The 12,139-nt window shown below is 41.2% G+C and overlaps 1 protein-coding gene across 1 annotated transcript; it reads right to left on the bottom strand.

The window, feature by feature from the left end:
• Positions 1–760: 760 nt before the first annotated feature.
• On the bottom strand, positions 761–9,053 carry DCSTAMP (dendrocyte expressed seven transmembrane protein). Its single transcript, XM_013954645.2, has 3 exons — positions 8,028–9,053; positions 2,073–2,396; positions 761–1,329 (listed from the first exon to the last, which is right to left on the bottom strand). Exons 1-3 carry the CDS (start codon positions 9,051–9,053, stop codon positions 1,246–1,248), a joined length of 1,434 nt encoding a protein of 477 aa, XP_013810099.1. The 3' UTR covers positions 761–1,245.
• Between the last annotated feature and the right edge of the window lie 3,086 nt (positions 9,054–12,139).

Genomic DNA, 12,139 nt, shown 5'->3' with positions numbered 1-12,139 from the left:
AAGGAAGCTGGCTGTGGCTGAAAACCAGGAGTATACTGGATGTTGTGGGTTTCCTTTTTAGCTATACATTGAACCTCTAGTGCCACTTCAGTCACACCATTCCTATGTTTTTATGCTTTTAGCATCTGTTTACTGTGTCATATGAAGGTCACATTCTTGATGTTAGTTTGATAAGTGAAGCACTGAGCATTGGCTTAATTCTGTTCCATTTAAGTTACTGGCAGCTTTAGCACCATAATTAAGCCAATTTTTGCCATGTCTGCAAACTCCCTCAGATTACAATATTTGAAGCATTGTTCATCTCTGCTTGTGTGCCCCTACACTTCAAAATCAGGTCCTTTGCACCCACAGCACTTTATTCCATTGTATCCTAACTCTCATGAGCACTCCCTCTTCTTTGCTTGCTACTTTACCTCTCTGATGACCTTTGAAGTTATGGGACAAGCTGCACTAATGATATGGTCTACAGACGTGTAAGTGGGAGATCGAAACTGAGTCAGGGTGCCAGGATGGGAGACTAGGATTAGAAACTTCTGAGAGACAAATCAGACAAAGTAAGTGAGGGAGCTAAGGTTAGAGGGAGGGAGAGTTCAGCTGGGCTAGAAGACTGAGAGGTCTGGAGAGAAGACTGACAACACTCTTACCATAGGGAATAGACAGCTACAGAGGCAGGAGCAGGTGTAAGAAGCCAGGGATGGGAAAGAAACAAACTGAAGGGTTGGGGGCAGTTGAGGGTCAAGCCTAATAGAAATGTCTAGAAACACCTAAGCCCACCAGGTCAGGTTTTTGACCTGCCCAGAAGCCAATGGACAACCTCTGCTGTGTCTTCTGTCTTCATTCCTGACAAGCACAAAGAAGATAAACCTGCTACTACCATTATACCCTCTGTCAGCTCAACTGAAAGAGGTTGGTGCAGTAGTCAAAAAGGCTCCAAGCTGTTTGATTCCTTCCACACAAAAGAACAGACCCTCCGTGACCATTTAAAGTGCAAAACAATGCGGGCCCCAAGTTAAAACATAAATGAATATTAATGCAACAAGGAATTCTCTGTGGTGAAGAGCATGCTGTCTCCTGTTGCTTCCTGATAAATGCCAGCTTTTCCAAAACACTGCAGACCGTTAGCCTTTGATCCTACTTTTATATTTTAAAATTGAAATATCACAGGAAAATACTTTCTAGAAAGATGGATGCAATATATAGAGCCTTGCGGAGCCAGAGCCAATCCAAAGATTCACTTGGCCTCTTTCACACTGTGTTGTCACTTAGCACACTCCTTTCTTTCTTCCTCACTGCCACTCTTGCCTTGAGTATTGGAAACCAAAAGTTAACCTGAAAAGACAGAAAGATGATAATAAGATCATAGTATTACTAAGTTACAGACCACCTAGACGCTAACATCTCACATAGTCAGTACTGAAAGTTATTTTTTATAAAAACACATGTTTATGTCTGTAGTTATCTATCTGGATTTACCATAAATACATGTCTGTGTTTATATACTTCCATTAGTGCATATATGTACTCTCTATACATATTTATTTATTTATTTATTTATACACATATTTATGGCAAATGTTAGCAAAAATTCTGTTACCTAATGCTATTTGCGGTTGCCCTCTGACTGTGCTTTTAAAACAGAAATATATTATCTTCCATTTTGCTAAATAGTAATTGAACAGCTCTCTTAACATTAAGAGACTGCTCAGAAATGCCTAACATTTGCTCTCTACATTGCAAGAATACTTTTTGTGCTGGAGGTTCTTTTCATACATTCATGAAAAGCAAGTTTCTCCTGTGGAAAGCTGCAGGTCTGAGGAGTATTTTCTTGCCAACACATAGTCATTTGGGTCATTTGGCTGTACCCATGTTCTGTGAGATGCATGTGTGTTGAGGGGCAGAGCAACATGGTTATACGATCTAATCTTACTAACAGGCAACTCACTCCAGGCCCACTTCAGGAAAGCATTTAAGTATCCCCCGTTTGGGAAAGTTTATTAAATATTTTCTGAGTCTGAATGTGGCTACTACCCTGAGAGAAGGAGATTTGTTTTTCCATACTGCTGATGACTTACCGTTCTAGCAAATGCATCCTCCTTCACAGTTTTCTGTCGTAGCTTTGCTCTTTTCTTGAGTAATTTTGCATGCAGATAATATATCCGTTTCATCTCAGTGTCAGGATAAAATGAAGCTGACACAAGTATTTTAAATTGGGTGAGGACACCAGAGAATAATCCCAAAATTATTAAGAAGAAGACGATAATTCCAAGGTGGATCCATGTCGTGGACAAATAGAGTTCTGGCTTAGGGATGCAGTCATGCTTAAACAAAGAGATCTTGAAAAGGTCATTCTTTACAGTAAGCTCTCTATTACCAATGATAAAGTTGTTTTCATTTCTCTGCACAAGAAAAGGAGAGAGAGAAAGTTGATTATAGTACTGATTGCCCCCTTTTTTAAGATTTTTCCCATTGGATATTCAGTTCTAGAAAGGACTATAAATCACCTGATCCATCCTGTGTCTACAAAGGACTGCTCACAACAATATATTTATTAACTGTCTTTAGAATGTGTCAGATTGCTTTTTCACCATTTCTATAGGGAGACTATCCCACAGCTTGGACTGCTAGAAACTTAGCTGCTTGGTGGCTCTGACACACAACCATTTAGCTAATCTGGCTGTGGTGGCATCATATATTCCCACTCCCCTGAATCTGCCCAGAACTTCTGTTGGAGGGTTCTCCCTTCAGAATAAAACTGCAGAGCAGAATGTGTCAGTCCCTTCATTTGTGGCTCAGTATGTACTCAGCAGTGCTTCCACACCTCCACCTAGGCCAGAGCTCTGACCACAAGGTTATCATGCAAAACAAAGCCACCTCTCCTCCTCTAATAGGTGCCTTCTCTCAGAAGAGCTGGTGTCTTGCACTGTTCTTGGACTGAGATGCTGAATGACAGGAACTAAATTAGATATGCTACTAGGGTCAGTATTTCCTACTGGCAAGAAACTTTCTGCTCAGCATGTAGGAACACTGAATCACCCAGCTCCTTTTTCTTTTCTTCTCTTTTTCTTCTCTTGTCCAGGGGATATGTGGCTCTTCCCTGTGGCTCTTCAACCACCTTACAGAGATCAGGTACTTCTGTTAAGCACTCATTAGATAAGTCAGATGCCCAAAATATGCCATTCATCTTCAGCCTGTTCTCCCTTTTCTTAACATTTCCTATTATCCCTTTTCTTAACATTATCCTGTTTCAATCTACCTCAGTCCATTGTTACCTTATACTGAACTGATGTAGAAACAAGGAAAACCTGCATTAGGAACTCAGTATGAAACACAGGTACAAAAATGCATGCAGATCTTAACTGTTCATGCCGAGAATAAACACCTCAAGAGGTTGCTGGGTCTGTTCTGCTTTCAGTCTCTTTCTCTCAGATCAGCAACCCTGAGGTTTGTTATGACAAAACTGTTAAGATTAAATTTTACATTTTTATGTGATTAGCCTTCAGTGGGGAACTAGAACCAATCTGATACCTGCCAAATTTTCTGTTTTGGGAGAGAGTCTATCAGCTCTCCAGAGGATTGAACACTGCATATAAACAGAACAAATCCGAAGTGTGGAGGCCATGAATCAGACAGACAGGGTCAGGCTCAGGTTAGTGGATGGTGAGACTAAGCTCCTTCCTTGCACTGACTTGGGTCACACTCAAGGCAGATCATGATGAGGGGCTGTCCTCAAGGTAAGAAGGGCAGGAACACATGCAAAAAGGCATACAGAATCACACAGAGAATGGCCGAGGTTGGAAGGGACCTCTGGAGATCATCTAGTCCAACTCCCCCAGCTCAAACAGCAGGGAGTGGGTTGAGCAGGTTGCTCAGGACCATGTCCAGTCAGGTTTTGAATATCTCCAAGAACAGAGACTTCCCAACCTCTGTGGGAAAACTGTTCCAGTGTTTGCTCTAGGCAACCTGTTCCAGTGTTTGACCATGCTCACAATAGAAAAGTTTTTTCTAATGTTTAGGTGGAATTTCTTGTATTTCAGTCTATGCCCTTTCCCTCTTCTCCTGTCACTGGGCACCACTGAGAAGGGCCTGGCTCCATCTCCTTCACTTCTTTCCATGAAATATTTACATGCATTGATAAGATCTCCCAAGCCTCCTTTTCTCCAGGCTGAAGAGTCCCAGCTCTCTCAGCCTCTCCTCATACAACAGATGCTCCCATCCCTTAATCATCTTTGTGGCTCTTTGCTGGAATTGCTCCAGTATGTCCATATCTCTTGTGCTGGGGAGCCTAGTACTGGATCCAGCACTCCAGATGTGTCTCACCAGGGCTGAGTAGAGTTCCTGGGTTCATGTTGCCCTTGCTTGATTTCCTGTTTGTTGTGATGGACCATTCTTGAGCTTGGAGGAAGTGATTCTTGAAAATCAAGCAGTTCTCTTGGACCTCTCATCTCTTGATGGTGACTGTGTCTATGGGGATCAGGACCATTGGTAGTCCCATGGATGGTTTGGTGATGCTAGAGCACAGCTGCTGTTCAGCAGGAAGGCTTTTATGAGATGCCTGAGACATGGAAAGGAAGGCACTTTGGAGTAAGAGCTAACATGAGGGGTAAAGCCCCCTTTAGCATGTGTGGCAATCTGCCACTGCAACATATCTCATGTTAAATTGACTGAACAGGTGATGACAGCCTCTCTGCTTTTGCACAGGAATCTGACCTCACCAGGATGATTCTGACTTGCTACACATGCACAGATCACGCAGGTACAGCAGATCCATCAGCTTTTTTAAAGAAAGTTTGGGTAACAGTCTGCACTTGGCAGCCTGCATCCTTTAGGTGAAAATGAGTTTTCCATTGACACAAACTGGGAACTTTTGGCTCATGTCTACCATACAGATCCTGAATTTCTCCGCTATTTGTTAAGAAAGAACTGGTCAATAATCTAACTTTTATCCTATGGAAATGTTTGATATTTTGATATATGATGCAAAAATATCATCATCTGAGGAATGATAGAATTAGACTGATGGTCTGACTTTACATTTCAAGTCATTTCAGTACTAGGTTCCACTTGCCTGAGGTGCCCCCATGTCTCAAGCATGCTGTGTCCTAAGGCTTCCTTCTTCCTCGTGGCTCAGACCCAAACAGACAAACTTCCCATGACACACCAGGACCACCAGGCTGCCACAGCACTGTCTAAGCTGAACCTGCAACAGTTTAACAGTGTGTCACTGGAAGTGTGGTCTGGCTGAGGAGATCAGCTCAGAGGGACAATATGTCACATGCCAAAGTCAGAATGGAAATCCCTCTGCCAAAGATTGTATGTCCTATTCTGTTTACTTGCAATTTTGAGCAAAGCACTTATTGCATTGCTCACCTTAAGAATCTTACTCTCTGAAGTCACTTTTGGCTAGATGAGCTTTTGGGAGGTGGTGAGAAAAGGGAATGAATCCTCAGTATGTTCAGCTCTAAGAGGAAGTAACAGAAAATATTGAGTAAGGAAGCATTGACAGAAGAAAGATCTTGTATCACATTATACTAACAGTCAAGCATCCCTTTGAAATGCTTTTATCTTGAAAGTAGCAAAGGGTTATATGCTTTTGGGAAATGTTTTAAGCCTGTTCCTGCAAGCTATCAAAGTGGACAGCTTTCCTGTGGCTGTGTAGCATCACACAGCAATGAAGCTGGCATCAAATGTGCATAGGATGTAACACTTGTCCCCCTTGCCACCTGCTCCAGCAGCTGCTTATGCATTTTCTCCTAAATGATAATTCACAAATTGTCCTTGGACTAGGGGCTAAAAGTTGGGAGGTCCCATTCCCAAGGGGATGGCCTATTATTAGGCTGTATTATCTTTACACTCTTCCTTCCAGATTCTTTACTCTTGCACTCCTGGCTTTATCATGGCCTTGCTGGAAGATGAGGGGTGCAGAATAATTCATCTATAGGGAGCAGTAACCTCTCCAGAGAGTGAAGCTCAGAGCCAGTGCTCTTAGTTACTCAAGGTATGGATGCAAGAATTGTACTTCAAGAGAGGGCTCTTCTTTTCATACCCTGAGCGGATGCTTGTGCTCTGCACAGGCCTGAAATGTGCCTGCTCAATGAGACAATTGCTTCAACAATGTCCTAATAGCTCAGGGACGGTGTTCTTGTAGAGGTACTGAAATTTTCAGTAAAGACAAGAAAGAGAAAGGAGAGCTCTGGTTTAGCTCTCTGAATGATTCCCCAAAGACCTTCATGTGCCTTGCTCTCTCCTATGACCATACAGAGAGCCCCATGTCCTGCTTTTGGCCTTCTAAATCACCTTGCCAGACCCAGAAGTCTTCATCTTTGGGTGTTACAAGGCCTGAGTAAGGTGCCTGAGTGACTATCAGATTATGACCATAGTGACATACATTTTCACCAGGAAATGTTAAATGTCTAATGTTCTGCTGCTGTTCCTGTCCAGGAATTCAGCGATCTTGGCTGAACAGGTGAGCTCAGTGTATAGCTCCTGAGTAAGCGTGTTTGGGGTTCACAAAGTACACCTCTTGGCAGCAGGGTTGTTTGGGGAAAGTGTAGCCAAGTGGATGTGCTCCAAGGATACTTAACACATGGGGAACAATACAAGGCACCCTATGCTTGCGTAGGACCCAGAACAACCTTGCTGTCAGTGGTGTTGGCCCCTGTCTTTTATATAATAGTCTACTTAGTACAGTATGCTGAAAGTGGGAAATCTTATTTCTACTGTGGGAATAATGCTCTTAGAGGTGAAACAAACCACAGTAAAACTACAAATGTCCCTCAATAACAAAGAAAGCAAGAAAGCTTGTACATTACGAAAAAAAATTGAGTCATCATAAAGATGAATTAAGAATCAGATCTCTAACTGAGAAAGACAAGTTTCTTCCTGAGTGTAATATTACCTTTCCTGAAAAAAGCTGGGGTGTCCATCTTCATGCCTTTTTACTAGTTCCTTTTTGAAATATTTTGTGATGACAGTATGTTCTCTAAGACATCTTCCTTCAACAATGACACAAATGCAAGAACTACTAACAAAGCCATAAATAAGCTACAAGTAACCTGTTGCCAAGCAGTTTTTGAAAACTCAGATTACACCATGGTAAAGACCATAATTTATGAAAGGGAATCCTTTTCTGTGAATTGTCTGTAGAGACTGCAGTTTATCTTATAGAAGGATTCAGTCACACTGGAGAGCCCTACTTTGGGCTTTTCCAGATTGCAGGCGGGACTCTCCTTTATTAGAAATGCTTGAGAAAACTGTTTAAGTAAAACGAGTGGTCTTTTTCACTCAAGATGGAACTGAAGTTCTCATCCCAATATGCAAGCAGTTTTTCACCATGAGGCTGGCTAAGCACTGGAATAGATTACCCAGCTGTGGAATCTCCAACCTTGATAGTATTCAAAACTTGACCAGACCAGACCCTGACCAACCTGATCTAACTTTGAGGTTAGCCCTGTTCTGTGCAGGAGGTTGGTCTAGATGACCTCCAGAGGTCCTTTCAACCTAAATTATTTGATGATTCAATGTCAGTGCTGTTCCTACTAGAAGAACCTTCAGATTTTGGCAATATAGTATTATTTTGTGTGCACACAGCCATGTTTTTTTAAATAATGAGCTCTTCACATTACTCAGCTGAAGAAAGATAGGCATTTCTTACATCAGTTTCAAAGTCATATTATAGCTATAAAAATGGTGCTTTACAAACATTATCTCCATGAGATTCCATGTTTAAGCTTCTGATCTTCTCCACATATATAAATGAGGGGATAAAAGTCTTTCTTCCCATATTTATTACTCTTGAGAAATATGATAACACTTTTTGGAAAGATCAGAGAATTGTCTGGTTCAATCCAACATATGTATCTGATAAATGTAATGACCCTTTTTGACTCAAATGTGTGAATTATAGTGCCACGAAAGAATGGACGGCTCATTGGCTGCAGGAGCAGATGCTCCTGCAGCTGTTGAAGAGGAAAGGAAATTCTTCCACACTAAACTAAATTGAGAAATATAAAGTACTGACAAGTACTTACTTGCTGAAAGAGGCTGAGTCCAATCTCTAGATCTGGCAATTCTTGGAGATGTTTATTCACAGAAATAATTAACCAATAAAGCAAGTAATCTATTGCTGCAAATAGAAGCCAGATGCAAAGATGAATAATTATAGGGAGCAGAAATCGCTGCATGTTTTTTCCATCTTTCCACGTGAGGCAGAAAGATGGGATTGTCACATAATCTTTTCTTTCATTTCTGTTAAGTGGCAGAATGCAGGGTTTTTGTTGTTGCCTTTGATGTTCATCAAATGCAACAAACTGTTTTGTGATATAAGTATTTTTAAACTTTGCACTGTGAGATCCCACAAATTTTTTGATAAAGAGGCCTGTACCTAAAGAAACTAGAAAAATCCCCATTATAGGCAATACTCTCTGTCCTATATAGGGCATCATAGTTAGCATAAAAGATATCTGGTTAGAAACTTTCTGGATTTCTTGTTTTGTGTTATTTAGCTCTTGTTTCAATGCGTCATCTGAAATTGAATAGGATGGTGTGAATTCATGACATAATGACACTATGTCTTTAGATAGTTCAGTGGAAAACTTGGCCTTCTGGTAAATCCATTTTATTGCCTCAACGTAATGTTTTATCAAGGCAAATTGCTCAACCTCTAAATGACAGGTTATACTGTCTGCCAGAATCTTCAGGTTGCGAAAAATACTTTGGATGTTGCCAGCTACCATGACACCTGTACCAGCAGTAATAAGAGCATTTCTGCCTTCTCTCAGTCCACAGGAAAGAATGAACAGAATGCTAAAACAACGCAGGTGCTTGAAATAACAGAGAGCAACAGAAAATGTGATCCAGATTAATCCAGAAATCAGCAAGGGATCCAAAGGCCGGTGTGCTAGGGAGAAATTTATGCCAAGAAAGAAGAGAGCACTTGAGAGGAAGCCAACTGTAGAGCAAACTGCAAAAAGGTGCATCAGATACTTCCAGCCGGGCTTCCTTTCTGATATAAAAATTCCCCAGGCATTCTGGGCTATTGAGACAAATGTTTGCATTTTCTTCTTATTATTGTTGACTCAAACTAAAAAGAAAGGAAAACAAAAATTCTATTAGTTGCAGGGTCACGCTATTGACAATAATATGATTTTAACTGACTGATCAACTGTTCTTCACACTGCAAAAAACATCAAAGTCTGACTCAGCTGCCCCATGTGAGACTCAAATAGACCATGGAACTGAGAGAGAAAAGAAAACTGGAAATTCCTCCAATTTAGAAAGTGCATCAATGTGGGGGAAAAGGAACACAGGTTTGCTTGGTCACTTAGTCTCAAATGTCGCATATATAAACACTGAAGAGATGATTCTGAAATGTATCTTGTCTTTTTTTTTCCTTCAAAATATTTGCATCGTTTTACTTCCTGTATGTTTTGATTTCTCATTTGGTATGCAGATGTAACTGTGTATAAATGAATATATATATATATATATATATATATATACACATATATACACACACATACATACACACATGTGTGTGTGAGCGCGCATGTACGCACATATGGAAAGAGAAGGGGAGGACAGTAAGCCTACCATACCACTCAGCACTCAATGCTTCCCCTGAGATGGTAGCTTTGCCAGGAAGAGCAAGAGAGGAGCACAGGAGCTCCCTGGGGGGTGCCCTGCTGTGGGAACATGTGGCTGGGCCCTGCAGGGATCAGCCGGAGCTGCTGCCAGGGCGGGAGGAGCAGGGAGAGCAGCACGTGCGTGGTGCCCAAGAATGGGGAATACAGTGCACCTTTTTCTGTTGGCGGCAGGTCAGTACAGAGACAAGGATGTGTGTCTCAGAGGCATCATTCTTTCTTTGGGTCTCTCCTGGGATAGCACAGCTACAGATTGACCCATATACCCAGTTAACCTTAATTGTTACCATTTTTCCTGCGTACCAGCATGCCTATACTGTAAATTAAAAAGTACTTTTGTGAGATTAAAGCAGTTCCTGTTTGATGGGAAACAGTATCCACCCTATGGTCATATCTTTCCTTCTTCTTTTACAATATAAAATTTATTGTGCAATTTGTCCAAAAATACAAAACTAATTTGTATGCATATTACCCTTTCAGCATACTAAAACAAGTAAGAACCTAATTAAATAAAATAAACTGTTTAAATTTTATCTTATAGTAGGGAACTGTTTTTTTCACAAATACTTCCTGAAGATATTACTTTGTCTTTTGTTTAGCTTGAACACAGCAGGTAGCCAGGAATTAAACTATTATTTTATATACATACTGTATTTTAATGGCATTTGACTTTATGAATTCTGTTAGCATTCACTTTAATGTTTTCCCTTTCTCTCTTTACTGTTATTTATGAGGTTTGTCATTACTGCTTTTGCATATAACAGGAGCTGAAAGTGATTAGAGCACCCGTCTGATTCCAGCTGGGCCCTTCTCCACCTCCTGTGCTTGGGGTGTTATTTTTCTTAGCCTCACTTGTGCCTGACCCTTTCTAGTGCTGAGGGCTATCCTGAAAGATGCCTGAGTGTTTTCTGTGCTTAATAACTTCAGCAGGGTTTAAAGGTGGGCAATAACTCTCAGGTTGGGTTGAATCCCTGGCACTGTCACACCTCTTGGCAAGGCTTAGGAAATTGCTTCCCTCCAGTACCTCAGTGAACTCACATGTAAATTGAGTGTAACAGCAATTAGCAGTTCTTTCACAGGTGTGACAATTAACATCAGCAAAGCATTCAGGGAGCTGTTGGTAGAAGCCACTATGAGTTTGGGTAAGTGGTGCAAGCAAAACTGGGAGAGGCAGCATACAAGACATTGGACTCCAGCTTTATGGTTAGCAGAGCTATCCTCTACTTATATAAATGGTCTCCTTTTCCCTCTTTTTCTCTAACCAGAAATTAAGTAGTCATTTTTAGGAAACATTCTTAAAAAGGAGACATTCATAATCCTTGAGTCAATCAGAGCCTGACCTAGGAACTACTAACATACCCTGCCAGCAAATCCTGAACTTCGTAGATCAGATCCTTAAACAGTATATGCTGCCACATCTTCACTGTAGATCTAAAGAAAATTATCCTAAACTGTCAATGGATTAAAAGTTCTTAATTTTAAAAGTCAGAAAAATCAAATGCAAAAAATCTAGCATTTATGCAACATTATGCAAAAACACCATGTGAGAAAATCACACACAGAGTTTTCTTTTGCAGTGTTGGTTTTATTTCTGCACTCAAGCATAGTTTCTACGTGGCCTTGTAAGTTTGTATGTACACATATAGTGTATTCCTACTAAAGTTTATAAGCATACAGTATATAGGTTGCAGTATGTGCCTGAGAGTTTGGCATGATTTGCATGCAAGACTGAATCTAGGAATTGGAGAAAGAGTCAAGAACAAAGCCGGTGAATTAACAAAAGCCCTACTTCTGGGACAGGAGACTGGAGACTTGTAAAACATGGGCAGAAACAGAAAATAATCAGAAAGTCTCCCTTTCTGGGCAGACATACGGTTGCTGTGTGCTTGCATGAGGGATTGCTGCACTACTCGGCAAATACAGAGCAGGTTTGTCCCTAATCTGTGTGAACACAGAGTTTTAAGGCAGAAAAGGTGTCGTGAGGAGCCGTTGATTTTTGGAGCCTGTCCCAGAGATGCTCAGGTGAGACTGTGTGATCTCCGCAGGCCAGGGGAGAGCATTCGCCATCCCCTGCTGAGCCCTTCCTTGGAGCGCAGCCACTGCAGGAGTCCCAACCTGGGTGTATATCTCTGTGGGCTTTTTCATGCCCCCATTTTCCCCCATAAGACACCATCAACAGACACAGATATTCAGCATAGGAGAATCACCCAAAGGATGAAAACTGTAGGCCTAAAAAATTATGGAGGCCAAAAATTCCAGTATCAGCAAGCTCTTAAACAGCTGTGAAGGCTTGGAGAGGAAAACAACACTCTGGCTCAGAGCTAGAAATCTTTGGCTCAGCTAAAGAGACTGATTCAGTCCTTAAAGAAATAGTAAACCTTGAGAGCTTTCTGGAATGATTCCTCTTGAAAATATAAATCACAAAAGCTTTCCTGAAGCTGTTAGGTGCAGATATGAATTCAAACAGGAGGGTGACAGGAACAAACCTTTCTTTCAACTGT

Source organism: Apteryx mantelli, chromosome 2 (genome assembly GCF_036417845.1).
Source record: "Apteryx mantelli isolate bAptMan1 chromosome 2, bAptMan1.hap1, whole genome shotgun sequence".
Taxonomy (NCBI): Eukaryota; Metazoa; Chordata; class Aves; order Apterygiformes; family Apterygidae; genus Apteryx; species Apteryx mantelli.
Note: the sequence above shows the minus strand (reverse complement) of the source record. Positions and strands in the feature narration are given on the sequence as shown.